Source organism: Cololabis saira, chromosome 15, assembly GCF_033807715.1.
Source record: "Cololabis saira isolate AMF1-May2022 chromosome 15, fColSai1.1, whole genome shotgun sequence".
Lineage (NCBI taxonomy): Eukaryota > Metazoa > Chordata > Actinopteri > Beloniformes > Belonidae > Cololabis > Cololabis saira.
In genome coordinates, this window is record NC_084601.1 from 29,719,458 (window position 1) to 29,745,408 (window position 25,951).

Below are 25,951 nucleotides of genomic sequence, written 5' to 3' on the forward strand. Positions count from 1 at the left end.
TGACTTTTACAACCACCGATGAGAAATTTTCCGTTCAGATCAGAAGAGAGAATCATTTTCCAGTGAAAACTCGACTCAAAGTTGTTGGATCAGTTGAGTAAAGCTCTTCCAGTCGTAGCAGTCGCTCTGTTCCCAGGCGGCTGCCTACACGGCATGCCATCGTGGGCAGTGTCCCTGCCGGGCTGCCCTGGCACCGGTCCAGTCCTCCACGCCCCACGCCTGACCTACAGTACCCCCTGCCAGCCTCACACTTCCTGTTACGCTTTCATGTTGTGGGCATGGACTCATGCTCGTGGATTTTACCCCCATAAATGAAGGTCTGGAGGGACGAAGAGTTGGTCATTGGGAGTAATCTCTATTTCCACCTGTGTGGAGTCATGGCTGTATCAGCCGGATCAGCCCTCTTTTCTCCAGGGTCTGCCTTGTTAGACATCGGTCCTACAGCTTTGTGCTTCCATTCAAATATACATTTACTCAAGGTTACCCTTGAAACGCTTGATGACTTCATTAGAGGACATAAGTCCCGAGCTTGTGAGCTCTCATCACCAAACAGCTCCTCCGTTGCGTATCGGCTCGATTAGGCAAGTTAAGGCAAGGCTAGTTTATTTGTACAGCACAATTCAACACAAGGTAATTCAAAGTGCTTTACATCAACATTAAAAGCGGCAAGACACAATTAAACAGTAATTAACAAATAAAATGATCAGAAAATAGCTAAAATAATAAAAAGCACAAGTTGTTAAAAAGTAAGGGCAGTAAAGTACAGTAGGGACACATCTCATTCTTACAATGGCAAGAATTACGTTTCTATACGGTCAAAACGTACAAAGACCGGGTCAAATACAGTATTACAAAAGTAATCTGTAACAATTAGTACGGTGAATCACACCAATTTGACAATTCTACGTCACAATTCCTGCATTCAGGGCTTATCCATCACTAATGTAACTTTTGCGTTTTTCAAAAATCATAAGTATTTAATTTAAGAGTACGCTTTAGGAAACAATGTTTTTCGGCCTGATTTAAAGGATCTACAGTTGGAGCAGACCTCAGGTCTACAGGAAGTTTGTTCCACCGGTGGGGAGCAGAATAACTAACAGATCAAGCATGTATTTTGGTCCAAGACCATTCAGGTCTTTGTAGACCAGCAGTAAGATTTTAAACTCTGGAAGCCAGTGGAGGGATTTTATGACCGGTGTAATGTGGTCCAGTTTCCTGGTGTTTGTAAGGACTCTGGATTAGATCCTGGGACTCATTGTTGTTCCGGTTCTCTTTGTTAATTTTCTACTGCCCTTATTTTTAACAGCTTTTGCTTTTTATTATTTTACTTCTTTTCTTATCATCTTATTCTGAATTTTTTCAATCTTATTTGTTATTTACTGTCTAATTATGTCTTGCCGCTTTTATAGACCCTCCAGGAATCCGCGATTCCGTGATCGCGGAATTTTGGCAGGGAGAGAGACGGCCGGCCTCCGGGCTGCGACCGCCCCTCTCCTCTCCTCTCCACCTGCGCTCTCCTTGTTTTTTCTCCTACGACCTCAGATCAAACGAGACAGCCCGCTGAATTTAAGAGGGAAGAGCTCAGCGCCGAATCCGCAACTTCCTGCATATTTCGCATATTTTGCAACTTTCCGCATATTCCGCAACTTCCAGCATATTCCGCAATTTCACCGCATAAAAGCACATAAAAAACCTGCACATTTAATCGCATAATCAATGATTTTAGCCCGCAGAATCAATGATTTTAGCCCGCAGAATCAAGGATTTTAGCCCGCAGAATCAAGGATTTTAGCCTGCAGAATCAAGGATTTTTGCCCGCATTTTTCTGGAGGGTCTACTTTTAATGTCAATGTAAAGCACTTTGAATAACCTTGTGTTGAATTGTGCTATATAAATAAATTTGCCTTGCCTTGCCTAAACATCTGTTGGAAATGTTGGATCGTTGTTTCTGATTGTGATGCACCTCATGCCACATGATTAGACCTTAATTAGACTTTAAATCAGATCACGGAGGAACCACAGAGAGAACATTGGTGAGGTTAGAGTGTGAAGGCGAGTTTCCTGAACGGCGAGCTGTGGTCGGCCGCAGCTCCGTGTCAGAATAGTAACAGATCTATTAGTGTAAAATATGCAGCTTTAAATACCCCCCCCCCCAAATAAATCCCAGGAGCCTTCCAGTCATCCTGCCTGAAGCGGGAGTGTTGTTCAAGTTCCTACTTCTCATGAACTAGTTCAAAGTTCAGTTCACATAGTTCACGTTCATAGTTCCTTTTCATTTTGAACCAGTTCAAATTCAGTTAATTTCAATATTTTTAGGTGAGATGTACGAATGAAACGCACCCCCATCCTAAAACTGTTCACTGTATACAATCATGTTTTGTCCTAGTGGCTTTTCAACTTTACTCAGAGGCTGTAAATCTCCAACAATCTAGTCCATTACCAGTTTGTCTACCTGTTGCTGGGAAATCAACCCCCTGAAGGTGCAGCAGTGGGACTAAGGATGGAAATCGAGAACCGGTTCTTGTTCGGAACCGGTTTCCAGTGTTTTTGCAAACGATTCCTTTTACGATTCCAGTGGGAATGAACGATATCATTACACACTGCTGGCGTAAGCCAGCAGTCAATAGTAAACGTGGCACCCAAGCGATACAAATGCTCAATAGTCCGGTTACATTTCAGTAAAAAAGAGGCAACAGGGCAACTTGAAATACTTGCTAAGGGAATATTCGTCAATGTGGGGAAATACTACCAACATGCAAAAACATTTGTGTACACAGCAGCAATAACAATCAATGAATGTCGCATTTGCGATCCACTCCGGACAAACGTCACTCATTCTAAACCCAGCAGCAGCAACGTTAGCTAGTCCTTAGCTACTAATATTGCTGGTAACTTATTAACTAACGAACGCTGCCTATCATATTAACGCCATTTGCCTCATTGTTGTGATTTTTTTCCAAATGAGAATCGATAAGAGAATCGATTAAGAACCGAATCGTTAAGCAGAATTGAAAATGGAATTGGAATCATAAAAATCTCATCAATTCCATTCCCCAAATGGCACTGGGGTCGTTTGGGGCTTTTGGGGTTTTCTTGATCTTTCCTGATCACTTTGTTTGATCGTCAAGGACTGGCAGATATTTTCTCACACTGGACGGATGCTTTGCATGCCGTCCGCATGATGTTTTAAATGTGAAGTTGACGAGGCAGACGCTGGGACTTGTTTTCTCAGCGCAGTTGGACATCATTTGCACAGAAAGGTTAGATTTTTACCGTCGGACTCTTTGGGAGACGATGTGTAAAATTCCAGCAGATAATGATAAGCGTCTCTCTCTTCACTGGTCATGTAAAGACTGCACCGGGCTCGGGCCACCGTTGCCATGCTAGCCGGTGCCCTGTTTTAGGCTAGTGTCAAATTGGTTTAATTCACCACACGAATCGGCACAGATTACTTTTGTAATACTGTATTTGACCCGGCCTTTGTACGTTTTGACCGTATAGAAACATAATTCTTGCCATTTTAAGAATAAGATGTGTACCTGTTGTACTCTACTGCCCTTACTTTTTAACAACTTGTCCTTTTTATTATTTTACCTCTTTTCTTATCATTTTATTTGTTATTTATTGTATAATCGTGTCTTGCCGCTTTTAATGTTGATGTAAAGCACTTTCAATTACATTGTGTTGAATTGTGCTATACAAATAAACTTGCCTTGCCTAGTGTGTGCACTGCATTGTGGGTAATGTAGTGTGAAGTCATTGTTTCGTTGAGTACAGTATTTTAAATGTGCCCGCTGGTGAAATGTATTCCGTAATAATTGGACCTAAACAGTGAAGCTGAAACTCACATAATCTGAACAGTTCAAATTCCAGTTCGTGATCTGCAGAATGAACAAGTTCAAGTTCTTTATTTGCAAATATGTTGCGTTCAGTTCAACGTTCTCACAGAAATGAATGTGTTCCTCCGATTTAAATATGTGTGAAATACCCATAATGCACCTGAGATTTACAGATGTGCAGGGACCTGGTTTCATGGATGTGAAAGAGTCCCGCAGGCATCTGGGAGGCTTGCAGAGGAACCCCCCCACTTCACTTCCAGTTGGCTCAGATCAGTTTCATGCAACTTGACCCCAAACTCAAAAATAGTCGGTGAATGCAGTGACATGGAGACGCTGCTCCTCCCTACCAGTTCTGCATGCTGGTTTTTTAGAGGGAAGTAGTTTTCGGATTATATTACATATTGCTTTTATTTCACAAATTATACCAACATCAGGGTCTGGAGACCTTTGACCTTAAATAGGAGTAGGGCTGCAGCTATCGGATATTTTGGTGATCGATTATTCTATGAAATAGAATAGAATAGATCTTTATTGTCATTATTGTCAACAAGTACAACAAAATTAAAAGTGCTCTCCAGTCAGTGCTGTTGGGTAAAAGCTGCGTTTGAGTCTGTTTGTCCTTGTTTTCATGAGTCTGTGTCGTTTCCCAGATGGCAGCAGTTCAAACAGTGAGTGTCCGAGGTGTGAAGTGTCTTTTATTATATTTTGGGATTTTTTCTGAAAAATATTCCATCGATTAATGGGATAAAACTTACTTTTGCTTTATTAAAGCCCAATTATAAATATACAATAGAAAACAGACAGACAGATTACTTGATTAAAAACAACCAATTTGTTTCTTTTATGAGAATAATATTTATTTATTTATTTTTTTACATATTATTCAAACTAGTAAACTGTTTGTTACATTTTCCAATAAAAATAAATACAATTATTTTAAACTTAACATTTCCTGAAACTTTTTCTAAGTATCAAAAATAAAAAATATTCTTAAACACACTTTTAAATTGTGCAGCATTCACATTCAGAACCAACATGTTTCAACATAGATGCTTGGCTGGGGACCGGGGCCTTTTTTATTATTTTTATATATTTTTATTCATTTTTTATTTTAAATAATCCCACACCTTCGACATCTTATTTCTCTTCCTCGTATTAATTTCGCTTTGCTGCATTTTCTCATTGTTGCATCACTGTTATCAGCTAAACTGTTCACACGTTAGGAAAAGTGCGACGGCGTCTTTTTCCGCTTTATAAGTGTTAGCACTTTGTGTCACGTTAAAAAGAACCCGTGCGAAACGTTTAAATGTATTTTGTATTTAAATGAGGCTTTGAGGCTGAGGAAATTCCTGCGTCATTTTTTGTAATCGAGTTACTTTCTTTATCTCCTTATCTGAGCACGTTAATCAGAATCAGAAAGAAGTTTATTGCCAAGTAGTTTTTTAACACACACAAGGAATTTGTTGTGGTGATTTGGTGCAAACGAAAGAACAAATAGTGAGATATAAAATATAAAGTAAAAAGAAAAAAATTATAACATGTTGGTTTTAAAGTACCAGAGTAATGATACTGTACAGAGCCATTACTTACAGTTTAAAGACTAATATCTGCTTTGTTCACAATCGTTGAAAAGAAGTGATCGGACAATTTCAGGAAAGAAAGAGATGGTCACAATATCGAAGATAAATCATCCGTGAAGATCAAAACAGTTGGTAAGAAGCTTAAAAGTGCTTCTGTGGGTTTGTTGTGTGACAGTCTTTATCTGGCTGTGTTGTCATGAACGTTTTAAAGTTTTCTTGTCCAAACTTTCTTTATTGGTTTTTGTACAGAACCAAACAGAATCACAAGCGCTGAGAACAACAATTACATCCAACAATAGTTCTGTTATAACAACATGATCCCACCCATATAAATCCCACCCCCCCGGGTTATCACATTCATTCAATCCTTTCATACCATCACAAACCTACGGAAGAGTATTAGGGCCAGGTAGGAGAAAAATAAAGATATTTTAGAGAAAGATTTTTTTTCATTATGCACTTCGAGAAAAAAGTTGAAATGTCGAGAAAAAAGTCGAAATGTTGAGAAAAAAGTCGAAATGTCGAGATTAATGTTGAAGTACAATTTCGAGAAAAAAGTCGAAATGTCGAGATTAATGTTGAAGTACAATTTCGAGAAAAAAGTCGAAATGTCGAGATTAATGTTGAAGTACAATTTCAAGAAAAAAATCCAAATGTTGAGAAAAAAGTCAACCTTTCGACTTTTTTCTCGAAGTGCACAATAAAAAAAAAATCTTCCCGTCTCAAATAGTTTTTCTCCTGCATGGCCCTAATACTCTTCCGTACAAACCAGATAGAATATTAACCAAAGTGCAAAAGTTTAACACAAGAAACTAGAAGAAATTGAACAACTAAATAATAGTGAAATAAGAAAGACAGACAAAAAAAAATCCACGGATAAAATGAATTAAATCGAAGAGATAACAAAAACCTTAATAAGAGATCAAGAAGGTCAAGTAGGTAGAATAAAAAGATTTAACAGTTTCCTTGAGCGCTGCAGGGTCTGACATTACTGAAGCGTCAACCTCTGGGATGATTGACAGCTGTCAATAATCCCATCTTTACTGTCTCTCAAAGTGTCCCTCATTGAGGAAAGATGAAGTCCCAACAGATTGTAAATGGCCTTAGAACCATTACCAGATTGCAGTTACAATACTCGGCTGCTGATGTCTTTTATTCATGGCATTGTGTTGCACACACATTTTAATTCATGAAGCGAAGTGTTTAAATCTGTAAAAGTGTCTTACGTCTTAACCAAGTCACAGTTCTTTGTAAAAGAGTCTCTGGATGTTAATTAAAACCCCCGCCGAGCCTCGCCCGGCCTGTTGCTAGCTGTCAATCATCCGTCGGCTCGATCGGATCAACGTCGGCATCCGGAGAAGGAAAAGAGCAAAGAGGTTGAGAAACGGCTGTAGGAGGGAGGTTCTACTTTGATCCACGACCAGAATCAGAGTCGGAGATCGTTTGAGGACTCCATCGTCAGGACTTTAGATAAAGACCTAAAAATAAACGTGTTTATACAGTTTATTCAGTTTGATGGACAGATAAGCTGCCAAGTTCTCTCAATCTGCTGACCTCCACCGATGAAGGTCATGTTTCACCTCGCCAGCATCGCCGTGCCAATGGGGCGACTCGGCCAACTGTAGCTGGCCAGGAGTCAAGAGGCTGCGGTGGATCCGGCTTTACGTCCGTTCTGACTGGATCTTCCTGGTTTATCCTCATCTCAGACGTTGCTACTAGTGTTGTTTCCGTCAGCCTGTTCCAATTCTAGTTTTAGTCTAGTTTTTGGGTCCAGCTATAATTTTAGTTTTTATTAGTTTTAGTCACGTTCATTCTCCTTTTAGTCGTGTCAAGTTTCAGTCGACTAAAAGTAATTTTTGTCTTATTTTAGTCAACGAAAACTGATGACATTTTAGTCCTTATCTCGGATGGATGGATGGATGGATGGATGGATGGATGGATGTCGTGTTTCTGTCAGCCTGTTTCAATTCTAGTTTTAGTCTAGTCTTTGGGTCCAGCTATCATTTTACTTTCAATTCAAACAAGGTTATCTTATTATTATATTATTGTTACCTTATAGACTCAAGAATACATTCATTCCAGATACAGAAGACGCTAATTTGCGTTTACAACATATTTATTTTTTCGCATTTCTCCCCGTCTTTTTCTTTTCCAACGACACATTGGGTTTTCTTTTCCACATCTATGTAGGAAAGTGGATCCAAAGATCTAAAGACTAAACTGGTTTAAAGACTAAACCAGAGGAAACTACTGAAAACATGGAGATTAAGGATCTCTGTTAGAACATATCGCCTCGTTTTGGTCAACGAAAATGAAGACACATTTTAGCAGAGTTTTCAATATTGCATTATATATTTAATTATCGTCATCGTCACATGACCATTATTTTCGTTCCGTCTCGTCTCATTTTCCTCAGGTGATAAAGGATCGTCGACGACGATATTTAGTCATAATTTTTGTTGACGAAAGCAATTTTAGTTGCTACCAAGGAAAAATTTGACCCATTTGACCCCTGGTTGACTGACTGCAGTCTCAGGATCCTCAAGATTATCATAAGAGATGATATGACAAAGATAAAAGATGATGGTGCCAACGTCAACCTTTAAAAAGCTCTAATGGCTGGAATTTAAGGTTAAATGAGTCTGTTAGCTGTGATTCTTAGATCTTTATGGTTCCTGTGTTAAATCTGCATCAGTAAGGAGGAGACCTGAGCTCAGTGCAGGGCCTTCCCGGGGTTGGTAGAGGATGGCAATGCCCAGGACTGTTACTTAGGTAGGAGCACTGGGTGATGAAAATGGGAAAAAATCGAGGAAAAAAAAAAAATCAGTACGAGTTCACATCGCTTCAGGTGACACGTGACTCGCCGCTGGTTTCTGCGTCTTTGGTTTCTGCTGCAGAATCTGCAGATTGACGCCGATCCCGACTGCAGAGCGGTGAGCTGGACCTGGGAAAACCTGCTACAGAGATTCGGGGCGGAGCTGCTGTAATCAAGATGGGATCCACGTTAGAGCGGAGGATTAGCGTCTTCTCGGCCCGGCGGGCCAATAACAGCTGCCTCGTTTCATCAGTTCACACCGCATGACTCTCCTGGGCGTCGTTAGTCTCTTCTAATCATTATTATTGATGACAAAGTGGCAGTAATGAAGCCAAGGATTCTGTTCAGAACATTTTTGGGTGTTTGCTTTCCCACAGGGGTTCAGGTGCGACCCGCTGGGTCCGCTCGGTTATTGACCGACTGCAGAGTTGTCATCATGTAAAATTTTACAGAGTTTTGAACATTTAATTATCACTCCCAGTGGGATAAATATTAACTCTAGGGCTGTACTGTAGCTCATGGTTCATCTGACATGGAAAGTGTGCTTATATTTTATCTTTTCATTGCCAGAATTGAACAAATGGGAGTTTTAACGTGTGCAGCTGGACTTGCTGCAGCTGGACTAGACTAAGTAGCAGCATGTAGCTTAGCAGACTTTGCTCAAAGGAAACTAATTAATCTGCAACTTCTAGCAACAGCTGTCGCTGTAACTTGGCATTAAATTAAACTTGCGCTTTTATTATTCCTCTCTTTGGGAGAATCTGACAGAGCTGGGGACTCTTGTATGTCGGTATTTAAAACAAAACAAAAACGTTTTCTCTTGTTCAAAGTCTGGCTTTCCACTGAATTCGCTTTTGATTTCACAATGATTGTATGACTCAATGTTTGGTTAAAGGTATTGTGACATCATTTTTAACATGCTTTTAACACTATTAAAAGTCTTGGCCAACATCCCTCAAATGTGTCTAAAAGAGTGTGACAAGAAAAACTTCACTCTAGTACTCCATTCCTGGCTTTTTATTACAGTGTTTTTTTGCGCCGTGAAAAATTCTTCCTTTCCCCCCTTTCCTGTCAATCATTGCTCCGCTCCTCCTCCAAACCTCCTCCTCCTCCAGCCATACGCTCACAGCGGCGTCGGAGAGTTAAGCCGGGAGCGACAGGCGAAGCATGCACGGAAAAGCAGGAGGGCGAACCACAGCAAACAATCATAAAAATAAAGGCAGGCAAGCAGCACTGTCCCCTTATCTTAAGTCCAGTCAGTGGCCGCGGGTCTTCTTAGCAGTTTTCCTCCGGTGATTAGAACAAAAGAGGCTCTAAACAGCTATTGTTAAGCTAGCTGTTAAGCCTCATTTATGGTTCCGCGTTAAATCGACGCAGAGCCTACGCCGTAGGGTTCAGCGTACGGTGCGCGTCGCCGCGTAACCCTACGCTGTAGGCTCTGCGTCGGTGTAACGCGGAACCATAAATCAGCCTTTATGGTGCGCTGGAGAGGAGAGGAGGCAGGGAGCTGGGTGGAGGGGGCGGTGATTTAGCGGGTCGTTACGTAACGATCCGCCAGCAAACCACATGCGCCGTTTTTGCACAGTTATGCGGATAATCCCAGAAAGCACACAATACACTGAATGTTAAAAGTTTGTTGTTTTTTGGGTGTAATTGATGTCAAGACACCCAACAAAACACAAAAAATCAAGAAAAATGTGTTTTTCATGTCACAATCCCTTTAATGCTTTGTTATATACAGTATATGTGCATGTATATCCAATACAATCCAATTTTATTTGTTAAGCACGTTAAAAACAACCACAGCTGTACAGTGTTGTACAGAATAAATAACAAGACAAAACAGCTCAAGACAAAAAAGGTAAATAAAATAAATAAAGTAGGTTAAAAGACATAAAATAAAGGTAACAGTCATACAATCAATCAATAAAATAAAAGATAAAAGAATAAAATAAAGAATAAAAGGATAAAATAAAGTCAACTGTCTTGCTTAGTGTTAAAAGCCAAGGAGAAAAGGTGGGTTTTGATAAGCGGTTATATATTTGTGTGTGCGTGTAAATGAAGAGACAAAATTGCACCAATATAGACACGCTACTGGGAATCTGTCTTAGAGTGACAGACGGACGACACTCACGTCTGTGATCGATATATATGTCCCTTATTTTTATTTCAACGAGGAGAGAGTGAACTTTCTACTATCCTGTGACGATGCTGGATGCCTCTCCCGTCTCCCACCTGCAGCTCTACTCGATTACAGGTCTCCTCCCACCAGCTGGACCTGCGTTCCAGGTCCTGGTCTGGGTCTGGGTGGGGAGCGATAGTGCTGACACCTCAGTTGTGGCATGCAGCAGTAAGCCGGGCTAATGCCAGGAATGTCGGTGGTGAGCTGACTGGCAAATCAACGAATCCACCGCACACTCTTCCCTTTAACTGTCAGCTGGTTGTAAAAATGGTATCTAGTGGGGAATCAGTAACATCTGTCGTCAATTTATTCACACCACTTATTTTCTTTACCGCTGTTTTAAATCTAATTGTACTGGTGGTTACATTTAGGAAATTTTCATATTTTACTTGAGAGCTGAAAAAAGTTGAAACTCATCTATCAAATCATCAGATCTGTAATAAATAAACCCAAAGTTGAAGTAAAATCTAAGGCTTTCAGCTGTGGATGAAAGTCCTGGTAGCAGCGTCTGTAACACCATCCAGAAAGGGCTGATCGACCATCCATCTGTCAGTCAATCAATCCAATCCATATGAATGTGCAAGGAGCAGCCTAAGCAGAGAGTGCCAGACTTTGCTTTCCCTCCCCCTCTCCCACTCCCAGCCCTTCTGTGGGAATGCTGGACAGGAAAGTCCCAAAAACAGCTTAAAATAGCTCTAAGATTAGGGGCACTAGCTGCCAAAATAATGCCATCCAGAATACCAGCATGGGTAGACGGTCTTTTCCTCGGCTAATCAGAAGGCATCTTGGCCTGTATGTCGTTAAGACATGCTTGTAATCCAAGCCAGTTGATTGATTCAACTGGACATGGACAGGTGTAGCGGACTATCGTCTGCATAGAACTGGACATGTATGTCTTGCTGCTAAATCATTTTTTGCCAATGTAAAACATGCATAAAGTTTTTAATTAACGCTCCAAGTACAAATCCTTGTGGAACACCATGACCGACTCTGGTGTACGAGTACCAATCTTTGTGGAACACCACGACCAACTCTGGTGTACAAGTACAGATCCTTGTGGAACACCACGACCAACTCTGGTGTACAAGTACAGATCCTTGTGGAACACCACGACCAACTCTGGTGTACAAGTACAGATCCTTGTGGAACACCATGACCGACTCTGGTGTACGAGTACAAATCTTTGTGGAACACCACGACCAACTCTGGTGTACAAGTACAGATCCTTGTGGAACACCATGACCAACTCTGGTGTACAAGTACAGATCCTTGTGGAACGCCATGACCAACTCTGGTGTAAGAGTACCGATCCTTGTGGAACGCCATGACCGACTCTGGTGTAAGAGTACCGATCCTTGTGGAACACCATGACCAACTCTGGTGTACGAGTACAGATCCTTGTGGAACACCATGACCAACTCTGGTGTACGAGTTCTGTACTATGACAAATCACAGCTGATCAGGACTTTTCAAACTGAATTTTTCTATTTAAATGGTCACGGACTTGATTTGCATTCATTGTTTTTTGTTGTTTTTTTTTCTTGAGAATAATTAAAACCTATTTTTATCATTTATTTTATTCATTTATTACGGTAAAGGCAAAATAACTTTGTATTTCTTTATTTCATTCATTAAAAGAAAAACTGTTCAATATAATTACAACAAATCTCTAGAAGACTGCACACTTAGAAGACTAAGTTTATTTTATCTGTCCCTTTTTCCTAAGAAATCAAATTTCAATTAATGTAATAATAAAAAAATTAAAAAAATTACAAATTACGCAATTAAAAAAACACTTTCCAATAAACGCAATTTAAAAAATAAAAAAATAAATAAATAACTACATCAACGTTATAAAATAACACAAAATAGCTGTCGTCAAACACAGATAGTCGTATTCTTTTTTGATTCAAAGAAAAAAAATATGACAATGGTGCTAAAAAGAGTGAAAAACCCACCTTACTTAACAATTATGATATTTCTTCATCAAACTGGCTTTTATTATTCTTTTAAATGTAATGTTTGATTTGCATTCTTTGGCTTCTGTATCCAGATTGTTCCATAAACTGATACCTTTTACAGAAACACGACGTTCCATTAATTTTGTCCCTGAATTTTTTTTTTTTTTTTTAAAGATCACTGTTCCCTTTTAAGTTATAGTTATTTTCTCTTTTTTAATTTTTTTCTGTATATTGTTTGGCAAAAATTTCTTATGAGCTTTCCACATAATTTGCAAAATTCTGATGTCCACTAATTCAAGAAATCTCAACAGTTTTGAAGGATGACTATATTTTTTTCTACTAATTATTCTTATGGACTTTTTTTGTAAAATGAAAATAGACGGGTGCCGTCCCTCATTGCTGAAGGCAACTCTCGTACGTGAGAGAAACTGGAAGAGATTATTTTCGGCGGCTGGTGGCCGCCGTCCAGCCTGGTTTTCCTGTTTGTGTGTTTACACCGTCGGGCAGCAACAACCACCTCCAAGGTTTGATATCACTCATGAATCCTGAACCAGAACCATGTAGGGCGAACTCCCCTCCCTGTAGGGTCTGTCCTCCCTCCAGAAACACATCCCAGGGATGGGTGGGGAGGGTGTGTCAGGTCCTCCAGCTCTGAGGGTTTTAACACGAAGCAGCTGCGCAGAACTAGAGACGTCACTCATACTGGTTCAGAGTCAGGTGGGAGATTACAGGAACCTCACGTTCTCCGTGATTACATACTTTCCTGCTTCCAACACTTGAAAAGGTTTTTCTCCGTCAGATTCCTCCGGTTAAAACTTGGGCCCGAGGAGCATCCATTGGTCGCATATTGATGGGAAAGTGGCCCTTAGAGGGTCCCTGAATCATTTCTTGCCTGTGACACAAAGTCTTCGTCCACCTGCAGAGCGCCAATTACCTAAACCTACCTACTCCAAGCCGGAATTCATTGAGTGCGTTTACATGGGAAGTTTAATTCCTCTTTAATTCAGAATTAAAATTAAATCCAATTTAAAATCATTTAAAAATTACCATGTAAACACCTAATTCCGAATGAAAATGGCCATTCCGAATTAATTCCAAAGTGGCTGGTTTATTACAATTTTAAATCTGAATAGAATAATTCTGCGATCATGTATACACTCATTCCACTTTAAATTAATTCCGGTCTTTCTGCGCTGCTCGTTCCCTCGCCCGTCTGTCTCCATGACGCTTATATTCCGCACTGGGCTTGTTTTCAAAGCTTTTCAAAGTTGTAGCGGCTAAGTTTGTTTTTCTTCCGGTAAACGTAACTTCCGGTCCGCCCCCCTATCCAATCAGAACCTTCCCAACCCCCAGACCTTAAGCGGAATTGGATAAAGCCGATCAAACGTATTTTCCATGTAAACCTCAATTCGGAATTACTATTTCCATGTAAACTCAAAGAAAAATAGTTTCATTCTGAATTAATTAATTACAAATTAAAAAACATCATGTAACCATTATGTGGCATAATGTGGCCATTAAGTCTAATTGGCAATCAAGCTACAGAGAGAAGCAGACTGTAACCATGGAGACACTTTTGGCGGCAGCCACTGGTGGTCACCCGGGGAACAACAACTTTCCTTACTGGTCCCGTTGGTTCGGTACGTTTTACTCCCATACCCCTTTCCCACCAAACCGGTTACAGTTCTGGTTCTGGATCACAACTAATTCAACTTGGGAACCAGCTGAGAACCGGTTTGTTTTTCCACAGCTAAAGGGTGCTAAGAGGAGCCACGTCATTACGTCTCTGCTAACGTCAGTTATGTCGCTACATTTGCGTGAAAGTTGCAGCAACAACAAGGTATCTGCTTTTAAGCGTGCATGAGCGTTCGCCCATGAACCTGAAGGTCAGTGGTTCGAACCCTAGTTCCGCCTGTGTCCACCAAAGTGTCCTTGGGCAAGAGACTGAATCCCCCGGTTGCTCCCGGTTGTCAGGCCAGCGGCAGCGCCGTTGTGTATGGCAGCTCCGCCGACAACCGGTGTGTGAATGTGTGTGTGTGCGGGTGAATGTTTGCAGTGTAAAGCGCTTTGGGGCTGTAGGAGTACAGCTGGAAAGCGCTATATAAGTGTAAGCCATTTACCATTTAATAGGACTTGGTCCACGTAGCTCCTCTGTGGACCACATCTCTAAAAGATTGATTCTTATTTGAAAATGTCTCCGTCTCCGAGTCTTGTTATTGCCGTTGGTCTTAATAACTCTGCCCCCTCCGCTTACGTAAGCGGTTCTTTCCTCTAGACCAGCAAAGAGTTGGTGCTACTTTGGAACTGGTTCTTCTGGCCCGGAGCCAGTTCTTTGTCAGTGGAAACAGAAAGCCCGGTTCCAAACTCAGCACTGACCCAGAACCAGAACCAGCCCTGGAACTGGTTTGGTGGAAAAGGGGCACCAGAGTGAACGGTGATGCAGTTTTCTCATAACAAGGTGACGTATCCCGATAACGACACGTCTGCTAAACACAGCAGAAGAGAATTCAAGCAGGTGACGGTGTCAGTTTTCTGCATGTTGAAGTTTATTGATTTCTTCCTCTCGAGGGTTTTGTTGCACTTCCAGTAACAAGTCCATCTGGATGGAAATTTCCACCTGAATCCTCAGTCGGTCTTCCTCTTCCTAAAAAACCTTTGTTCTTTTGTTAGAACATGACCCCGCCCATCTGATGACTGGAGCAGAAAAGTGCATTCACTTGTGAATATTTTATGATTTGATTACAGCAACCGCAAGACGACCTGAATGTATCTGAGTTTTATTTATTTCTTTATACTGTACATAAATATCTTATTACATGATGCCTCTGCGTTCACCCAGTTTCAGATGATGTGTAGCAGAATCTTGACAGATCTCCAGGCCTCTTAAAGAAAGGCTGACTCATCTCCATCAGGAAGTAACACATTTCTGTTCCATCTTTAAATCGCTTCTCCTTCTTTTTCTGGACATTTATGTTTCACTTGACCCACAAAACAGTTGCAGGAAGTCACATGTCACAGACGGTAATGAGTTGTTTGTCCAAGTCCATGTTCTGGACTAGGCCCACGAGTCTCACGTCTGGATCTCAGGGTCCAACGAGGAGCGGTTCTTATTATCCTCGTCCAGGTGGAGATGGATTCACGGGTCTCAGGCTTGTTCTGGGGGACTAAGTTCTGATTTTAGATTATAACTAGGTGTTTCCACTTCATTGTGGAGCTTTAAACTCCCTGGAGGTCCGAGGGGTCCCTCTGCAGCAGTTCCACTGAAACACAGGCGGGGTTGGGATTTTGCTGAGTCACTGATGCAGACAGAGGGATTAAAGACTCTTTGACCTCAGTTCAGAGGTTCATCCCATTTTCAGGTGTTTTGCAGCGGCTGTGTTGAATGAATGAATGAATGAATGAATAGTTTATTTCAAATAGTTTTCATACATATTTACACTAATTATTTTCACAGAATAAACAATAAAACACAAGCTCTGTGTAACCAAAAAAGGAGTAGGCTGAAGCCAAAGCTTATTTTTCCCTAATCTGTACTTTCCAAGAGTAAACCCAGTTTATCAGTAATACAAAATAAAAGAAAGAAAATAAAATGTACTCTAAATCGTTCTGCATAATTAAATTATACTCAAATCATTTTGAACAACATCACCAGAACCACAGTTCTCTTTTTTAATTCCCAGTTTTTATTTACATATGTTCCTCTGTGCTTTTATCTGAGACGTTGTTTCCTCTTCGAGTTGTAATTTTTCATCTTTACAGCATCATACCGGTAGAAAAGTTGCCTCTCTGACTGTTTATGACTTGATTTGGGGATTTTAAGAGTTTTAATTCTTCCCCGTTGGCATGAGAGCATCAGTGGACGTCCATGATGGAGCTTTTTTATTTCAACCATCTCAATTTAATCCTGCTGTTTTCCTCCTTTTATCTTTCTTTATTGTGTTGAAACCAGTCAAAACCTCTCTGAGGTTTTTTGAAGTGATGGTTGTGCCTCAAATCATTTTGCATTGTAATCCTTAATTATTTTGTCTTTGAATATTTAAAAAAAAAAACTCAACAGATATCTCAGTTTTTCACAAAGTCCATTCCATAATTTGACTCGCAAAAATGAAACACATCTGTATCTGTATTTAACATTAGTCCTCACATAACATGTTTCAAAGATGTGTTGATGAGACGTGTCGGAGAGGCTTGTACGGGAAGCCGTTTTAATATTTAACAGCTAGACTGGATTGCAGATATCTGCAATTCAATTCTTCCTAGCCAAAAAGAGCATTTCAGATATCTACGATTACATTCTTCCTGTCCACAATTGTCATTTCAGATATCCACAACGTCGTTCTAACAAGGACAAATGACGTCACTTTTGCCATTCATGTGTATGGGGTTTCTAATTACAGATATCTACAATTCAGTTGCAAATATCCGCAATGTGAATTACGGATATCTGCAACTGAATTACGACTAGCTGTAATTCCAGTTTCAGATATCTAAAATTTAATTCTGACTAGTCATAATTCCAGTTCAATATATCTACATCGTCCTTTTAAAATATCTTGAATTAAGTTTTGACTAGTCAGAACTAAGTTGTAGATATCTTGAACTGGAATTATGAGTAGTCAAAATGACGTTTGAGATATCTTTAACCTTCATTCTGCCTGGTCAAAACGAATTACAGATATCTACAATTGTCACTTAGGATGTGTGATGGGTTGAATGTCGTTTTCAGTGACGTCATTGCTGATATCTGTAATTCAGTTTTGACTTGGTGAAACTGAATTACAAATATCTCTAATTGTAGTTTTGACTAGTCAAAATTACATTTTGGATGCAATGTTAATTCCGGATAGTCAAATTTAGCCATTAAATGTTGAAACAGCTTGTGCATCTTCCTCGTCTCTTATTTCTGTAGTCATCTCTTGAATCAGACCCCGTCATGCTGAGAGCCGGCGGCTTGGCTCCAGAGTGACAGGGCCCCCCTCCCTGCGAGGCTCCCCAGGGATGCGGCGGGACGTCAGGGAGGGGAGGAGGTGCAGGACGGGGAGGTGCACCGCTTTCCTGCGTGGTTCCAGCCGGAGGGAGGGATGGAGGGAGTGAGAAAGTGAGCGAGCTACAGCACAAAGCTGCCAGCTCTCGAGGCAGAGGGAGGGAGGGAGTCACGGAAACCAGCCGGCCGTCTGCAGACACCGACCCCCGTCCTCCGGCGAGCCGCTCCGCCGACCTTGCAGAGCTCCGTCCCGGCCGCTAACCGCCAGCATGGATCCCGGCCGCTCCATCCAGCACGAGATCAGCTCCCTCAAAGGTACCTCACTTTCCCCTGACTCACGGCATCATCATGCCCTCAGGACCGCCTCGTTTTCCCACAATCCCTCTGTGCTGAGGCGTCCTCATCGTGTGGGTGCAGGATGAAGTTAGGAATGTCTCAGGAATTTAAATCTTGTGGCATGCACGTCTTGTTTTGTGCGGATGAAAGGAATAAAAAGCTTTTGTTCGGCGGTTTGTGCTGAAGCGGAGTGTTTCATGAGCTGCATGTGGGATGCTGCATGATGCGGCAGGCTGAGTGATGCAGCGGCTGGTGCAGAGCGGCTGCTGCATTGCTACGGTAACGGCGGCCATCCGGCCCGGTGCTACAGTGTGCATCCACGGCTGGCTCCTCCCACTCCGGTCCTGCAGGTGTGATTTGGATTAAAGTGATGTTTTATCCAATCCGGGAGACGGATTGTCGTGTTTTTGTTTAGTTTCGTCACTTTTAAAGAAGTCGAGCATCATGTCAGAGAGTTAGGACCGCCCGCTTTCAGCTTCGACTCCGGTTGCCATGGCGACACACGTCAGAAGTGTCCCAGCAGCTGACTGTGGTCTGGCTGCGTCCCAGCGCGGTTTAATAAGCTGTTCTGTGCTGCAAGAGCTGGAAAACACTCAAGCTGGTGGTGAAAAAACCCAGAACAATTAGGGGAAGGAGAGACGACCTTGGATGTGAAAATGTATTGATGCAGAAGTTTTGGGTTTGACACGTTAGAAATAAGCGTCTTTCAGTGGTAAAGGCTCATGTGGACCTGCAGGGAGCAGTATAACTGATGTGCTGCAGCAAGTCCTGCCTGTAGCCCACTGAGGAAATGATTAATACTTTTTAAATCCCCTGAAAGGAAGTTTTGTTGTTGTTGTTGAGGCCTGACGGCTGCCGAGGCGATGATGTCACTTTAACACCGGTGAACTCTCTCCGTAGACGGCGTGGATGGAAACTAACATCCAGCACATCATCATATATACCATAGGAGCAGAACCTGCGATGAAGCACCTGGAATTTCGTTGTTACGAAATATGAACAATGATAATAAACAACCTTGAATCTTGAATCTGGGGTGCAGAGGTGCTCCTTCACAGTGCCGTATTTTTTTTTAATTTTTTTTTTAATTTAGCCTTTGTTTAACCAGGATAGTCCCATTGTGATCGGGGGTCTCTTTAAAAGGGAGACCTGGCCAAGATAGCAGCAACATCGTTACAGAATTAAAAGATAAAAAACAAACAAACAAATACATTAATTACATAAAGACATAATTAATTAAAACACTTGCATACAGACAGTCTGAACTCCAGCTTTAAATTTAGTCACAGGTATGAGGTTTCGTAAATGCAGTTTGGATTGAAGTTTATTCCAATCATCTGGTGCTGAAAACCCAAAAGCTTTCTTCCCAAATTCCGTTCTTATTTTTGGAACAACCAAATGCACAATGTCCATTGAGCGGAGATTGTAACTTCCTTGTTTCCATGTTAAAAGAGAAGATAAATAAGATAGAATTTTACCCAGAATGGCTTTATAAATGAACATATACCAATGACATGAGGCGACGAGCAGCTAACGATGACCAATTGACTTTAGTGTAGAGAAGAGAGTGATGGGTGAGAGAACCACAGTTTGTTATAAATCTCAGTGCGGCATGATACACACTATCCAACATGTGAAGACGATGAACAGATGCATTCATATACAGCATCTCCGTAGTCAATTACAGGTAAAAATGTTGCTTTCGTTGTTATGAAATATGAACAATGATAATAAAGAATCTTGAATCTGGGGTGCAGAGGTGCTCCTTCACAGTCCCATAGGTCACACTACAAACGCTGCGGGGGTCCTGGTCCAATTCTGTGTGTCTGTCAGGTAGGGCTGGGCGATATGGACCAAAAGTCATATCTCGATATTTTCTAGCTAAATGGCGATACTCGATATATATCTCGATATTTTCTGTGCCTTAATTGGGGTTTCCCCCAAAGCATTATAGCATAGCATCTCTGTTAGCTTCATTTTTTTCTGAGGCAAACCCTTAAAAAAACAGTCAGTTTTAATACAAAGCCTCGTGCCAAATGTCACACAGGTACCTTTTATTAACAGAGGTCTGCACAATATCAAAATGTATAAAACAAATGAAATAAAAATAAACTGCCTGCATATATAGAATAAAAATGCTTCTTGAATAAAATAAAACAAATATCCCTTTCCTGCATAACAATTAAATTAAAATACACTGTGCAATTAATACAATGTAGACAGTAACAGGCAGACTTTTCCACTGAGGTTGACAGTTGTGCAAATAACAAAACATTTGTGCAAATCTCAAATAAAACATTCAAGTCAATTTGTCACAAAATAAGCTATATCAAAATCATTAAAAAAAAATGTAAAAAAAATAAATAAATAAATAATTTTTTTTTTTTAAATCGATATAAACGATATTGTCTCGTACCATATCGTGTTTGAAAATATATCGATGTATATTAAAATCTCGATATATCGCCCAGCCCTACTGTCAGGGGTCTTTGATCCATCTGGATCATCCTATACCCACATTGCGGGATGCCGGAGTCCAGAACGCTCCTGGTGCCTCGTGTTGGCGTTATGAAACCCTAAATCTCAGCTGTCGGGGATGATGATCAAGGGGGAAACCCCGCTCCTCTTCATCTACATTTGGGGTCTTTTTCTGATCATTAGTCTTTGGAAAACTCAGAAAATTTCGTTGTTATGAAATATGAACAATAATAATAAAGAATCTTGATTCTGGGGTGCAGAGGTGCTCCTTCACAGTCCCGTAGGTCACACTACGAGTGGTCCTGGTCCACTTCTGTGGGTCCGTCAGGGGTCGTTGGTCCATCTGGATTATCCTAAATCCACGTTGAGGGATGCTGGAGTCCAGATCGCTCTTGGTGCCTCGTGTCGGCGTTACAAGCTCATCCATCAAGATCGAGGGGGGAAATTGCCCCTTTTCATCTACATTTGGGGTCTTTTTCTGATCATCAGTCTTTGGAAAACTCAGAAAATCATAGTTTTAAGAGGGAAAACAAAGGTCAGGAAGAAAATGGGGGGGGGTCCGGCTTGTTTACCGGGCGGCTGGTCCTGGAGTCGGATCTGAAGGACCCGTTCAGACTGGCTGGACGTGTTTGCGGAGACAAAAGCCGCCTCGCTCCACTGATCGCGCCCAAAGGAGCCGCTGGACGTGTCGGACCGCCGGCTCGTTTGTAAGCATGTCGTCACCCCGGCAACCCTAATCCCACCACTGCGTTCTTCTCTAAAACCCGCGGTTCGCTGACGACCCCCTTGTTTACGTTGAGGTGACCATGGCAACGGACCGATGATGTTGCCTAGGGAAGAAGAACGCTCCTTTCTTCTTCACCTTCATCCTGCCAAGGTTTTCAGCTCTGACCCAAATAGTTTCAGCTCATTTCGGGCTCCGACCCGCAGAACCTCTGAACAACATCCCCAGAACCACAGTTCTCCTTTTTAATTCCCAGTTCTTATTTACATTTGTTCGTCTGTACTTTTATCTGGGACGTTGTTTGCTCTTCTAGTGTAATTTTTCATCTTACAGCATCATACCGGTAGAAACGTTGCCTCTCTGACTGTTTATGACTTTGATTTGGGGGTTTTAAGAATTTCAATTCTTTCACATCAGCATAAAAGCATGAGTGGACTTCCATAATGGAGCTTTTTTTATTTAATCCATTTAAGAGTGAATCCTGCTTTTTTCCTCCTTTTATCTTCCTTTCTTGTGTTGAAGTCAGTCAAAACATTTCTCTGAGGTTTTTGAAGTGATGCTTGGGCCTCATGTGAGATCCGTCCTACAGCTTTGTGCTTCATACAAACACAAATAACGTTCATTAACTTCAGAATCAGTAATTCCTCCCCCACACATCAGCTCGTTAAAATCCAGCCGTCATTATTGATCAGTTGCTCTGTAGTTTGTTTTTTGTTTTTAGAGGCTCAGGTTGAGATCAATTGTTGATATCAGCAATGATTTCCCAGTGTTTTGCTTCACTGACACATACTGTATGTCATGTAAAACCTCCAACTTTGGACGGTGAACATTTTAAATAACACCAATAAAGAGTAGCGTTTCTTTGTTAAGACATGAAGCAATTTGTATCTTTCTTAAGCAAACTCTTTAACTGCTGTTAAAGAGAAGTGTGAGCTGTAGAGCTCAGGCTAGTTCCGGCTAGTGGGTTAGTAGCTGGGGAAATTGCGTTAGTAGTGGGTTAGTCATCCCGGCTAGTGGGTTACTAGTCCCGCCCAGTGGGTTACTAGCCAGGGCTAGTGGTTTAGTAGCCGGAGATATTGCTTTAGTAGTTCTGGCTAGTGGGTTACTAGTCCCAGCTAGTAGGTTCTAGTCCCGGCAAGTGGGTTATAAGCCATTAGTAGTCCTGGCTAGTGGGATAGTAATTCTGGCTACTGAGTTAACAGTTCTGGCTAGTGGGTTACTAGTCCCAGCTAGTGGGTTCTAGTCCAGGCAAGTGGGTTAGAAGCCATTAGTAGTCCTGGCTAGTGGGTTAGTAATTCTGGCTACTGAGTTAACAGTTCTGGCTAGTTTGTTAATAGTCCCAGCTTGTGGGTTAGTAGCAATTTGTAGTCCAGGCTAGTGGGTTAGTAGTCCCGGCTAGTGGGTTAGTAGCCATTAGTAGTCCAGGCTAGTGGGTTAGTAGTCCTTAGTAGTTCTGGCTACCAAGTTAGTAGTTCTGGCTAGTGGGTTACTAGTCCCGGCTAGTGGGTTACTAGCTGCGGATAGTGGGTAAGTAGTTCCAGCTAATGGGTTAGTAGTCCCGGCTAGTGGGTTAGTAGTTCTGGCCACAGGGTTAGAAGTCCTGGCTAGTTGGTTACTAGCCGCGGCTAGTTGGTTACTAGCCGCGGCTAGTGGGTTAGTAGCCGGTGATATTGCTTTAGTAGTTCTGGCTAGTGGGTTACTAGTCTCAGCTAGTGGGTTAATAGTACCAGCTAGTGGGTTAATAGTCCCGACAAGTGGGTTAGTAGCCATTAGTAGTCCTGGCTAGTGGGTTAGTAGTTCTGGCTACTGAGTTAACAGTTCTGGCTAGTGGGTTAGTTCTGGCTAGTGGGTTACTACCTGCCCATAGTGGGTTAGTAGTCCCTGCTAGAGGGTTAGTAGGTGTTATTAGTCCTGGCAAGTAGCTTACTAGCCACAAAGAGTGGGTTAATTACCGTTAGTAGTCCTGGCCAGTGGTTAGTAGTTCCAGCTAGTGGGTTAGTAGCTGGGGAAATTGTGTTAGTAGTTCTGGCTAGTGGGTTACTAGTCCCGGCTAGTGGGTTACTAGCCACTGCTAGTGGGTTACTAGCCACGGCTAGTGTGTTAGTAGCCGGACATATTGCTTTAGCAGTTCTGGCTAGTGCGTTACTAGTCCCAGCTAGTGGGTTACTAGCTGCGGATAGTGGGTTAGTAGTTCCAGCTAATGGGTTAGTAGTTCCGCCTGCGTGTTAGTAGTCCCAGCTAGTGGGTTAGTAGTCCCGGCTAGTGTGTTACTAGTCCCAGCTAGGGGTTTAGTAGTTCCGGCTAGTGGTTAATAGCTGGGGCTAGTGCATTAGTAGTCCCGGCTATTGGGTTACTAGTCCCAGTTAGTGAGTTAGCGGTCCCCACTAGTACATTAGTAGTCCAAGCTAGTGGGTTAGTAACCGAGGCTAGTGTGTTAGTAGTCGCCGCAAGTGGATTACTAGCCCCGGCTAGTGAGTTAGGAGTCAATGCCCCTGTTAGTAGTCCTGGCTAGTGGGTTACTCTTCCCGGCTAGTGGGTTAGCAGTTCCAGGTAGTGGGTTAGTGGTACCTGGAGATATTGTGTTGGTAGTTCTGGCTAGTGGGTTAGTAGTCCCGGCTAATGGGTTAGTAGCTGTAAGTAGTCCTGGCAAATAGGTTACTAGCCGCGGAGAGTGGGTTAATAACCGTTAGTAGTTCCAGCTAGTGGGTTAGTAGCGGGGGATATTGCTTTAGTAGTTCTGGCTAGTGGGTTAGTAGTTCCGGCCACAGCAGAGCTCCACTGGACGCTGTAGTTGGCTAACCGAACCGGTTAGTCAAGTTAAATCTGAATCTAAAACCGCCCCCAGCTGCTGTAAGAGGTAGAAACCACTGAGCTGGTCCAACAGGTGTATTCTGGGTAGCTCTGGTTAGCAGCTTCCAAACCGCTGCAAAGATCTCTTAATACAGTTAACAGCACAACAAGCAGTTTTATCTTTAAAATAGGAGTAACTTTGTCAGGTCTCAGAAGTCAGGCTAGAGTGACGGTTATATCCAGCCGCTAATCGATAGACTCACCCCACGTTTACATACATTTGTTGGTTGATATAATTTTATCTGAAGAGGAACATAAAAAGCAGTCGTGGATTAGAAATCAACTGCTTTTGGAACCAGACTATAAATATGTTTATTTCTGCTGAAATCTTTGGACTCGAGTTGTTACTCGCTTTTGAGCAATCACCCAGTGGTTGTTTAAGGAAGTGCAGTTTCCTCGGTGGGTCCCTCCTACAGAGGTCTCTAGTTTGGTCTCGGTCCGGTGTTCCATCCTCTGCAGAGACAAACCCGGTCGGCGCCGCCTCGGTTCTATGACTCAGCATCTTTAAGATAATTTCACCAGGTTTTTGGTGGGAGGTTTTATGAAATCTGCGGCAAAGCTTCAGATTTCCAGCAGGGGGCGCCCTCAGCGAGGTCACCGAGGAAGATCAGGAGCTTTTATGGGTTTTGCAGCTTTTCACACAACTAATGTTCCCAAAGCCCAAACAGTTTGATTACAGCCAGTAAAATTCACTTTATTACATTTTTAGCAGTTTGTTCTTTTAAAAGGTGGCACAAACTTAACCCCTTCCGACTAAAACTTTCTGTTTCTGCTCATTTATCTATATTCGGATCCTCCTCGTGTCACAGAGATTAATTTCCCGCCCGTTAAGACAGACTGTTCCGTGTTTGATGCTGAAGTCGGTTGTTGTCTGCGGCTTGAAAGGCGGCAGGATGTTTGTCGCGGTGTCTGGCGTTGCCTCCGGTCTCGTGCTCCGGGAATCCTGGGAATCGCTTGATCAGATGAACCAATCACGTGGTCCTGGTCTTGTCTCGGTCTCTCGCTCTCCCCAGGTCTCGGACTCCGATCGTTGAGAGTCCGTTGCACCAAGGTGACAGAATCTTGTGATCAGCAGTTCTTCCTCTTGTTAATGTACAGTTTTGTAAACTATTCGTATTTTGCATCTAATGTGTTATGGTGCATCTGCAAGTGTCTGTATTTAATTACAGTTTTGTGTTTATAACGGCCTTTTTTGAATAAATATATGAATAATATTTGATATCGTTGTGATTGATTAAGCATCAGGTCCATTTCAGTGATGCTGATATACGGTGTAATCTGATTACCCGATTCATTACTTTTCTGACTACTAGCCCCAGCTAGGGGGTTGGTAGTTCCAGTTAGTGGTTAGTAGCCGGAGATATTGCGTTAGTAGTCCCGGCTATTGGGTTAATAGCCCCAGTTAGTGAGTTAGCAGTCCCCACTAGTACGTTAGTAGTCCGAGCTAGTGGGTTAGTAGCCGAGGCTAGTGTGTTAGCAGTCAATGCTAGGGGGTTAGAAGTTCCGGCTAGTGGGTTACTAGCCCCGGCAGGTTTGTTTTTGGTCTTGAGCTGAACTTGTCTTGATACTCTCTGGTCTTGGTCTCGGTTTAGACGGTCTTGACTACAAATCTACAAGTCTACTACGCGACATCATGGCATCAGGTGCCGTTTATTTCTGTTATAATTTGATAATTAGTGAAAACAGACCTTATTTAAGTGACCTTCACACAAACACCTCGAGGTGATCAGGTGACACGAACACCAGCGACTTGTTTTTCTTTTTCCTTCAGAGTAACGATGACTCTCGAAGACTTCACGTTACGGCTGCAGACCTCTTGTTTTTAATGACGGCCCCTTAGTAGGACTACTAATGCACTAGCCCCGGCTACCAACCACTAGTTGGAACTACTAACTCACTAGCCGGGACTACTAACCCACCAGCCGGGACTACTAACCCCCTAGCTGGGGCTTGTAGCCCGCGAGCCAGGACTACTAACGCACTGGCCCCGGCTACTAACTACAAGCCAGAACTACTAACCCACTAGCCAGGACTACTAATGGCTACTAACCCACTACCCAGGACTACTAATGGCTACTAACCCACTAGTTGGGATGACTAAGCCACTAGCCAGAACTACTTACTCAGTAGCCAGAACTACTAACCCACTAGCCAGGACTACTAATGGCTACTAACCCACTAGCTGGAACTACTAACCCACTA

At 42.2% G+C, this 25,951-nt stretch overlaps 1 protein-coding gene across 9 annotated transcripts in view; it reads left to right on the forward strand.

Annotated features, from left to right (window-relative positions):
* The window catches only part of pleca (plectin a), a 143,578-nt gene that overhangs the window by 20,764 nt on the left and 96,863 nt on the right, over positions 1-25,951 (forward strand). For 2 of the 9 annotated variants that reach the window (XM_061741273.1, XM_061741275.1), the window contains exon 1: positions 17,528-17,676. The exons of the other annotated variants lie outside the window; for them this stretch is intronic. In XM_061741273.1, the coding sequence (XP_061597257.1) occupies positions 17,631-17,676 (46 nt within the window). In that variant the 5' untranslated portion in view covers positions 17,528-17,630. Of the gene's footprint in view, positions 1-17,527; positions 17,677-25,951 lie in introns of those variants that run through there. 9 annotated transcript variants of the gene reach the window in all.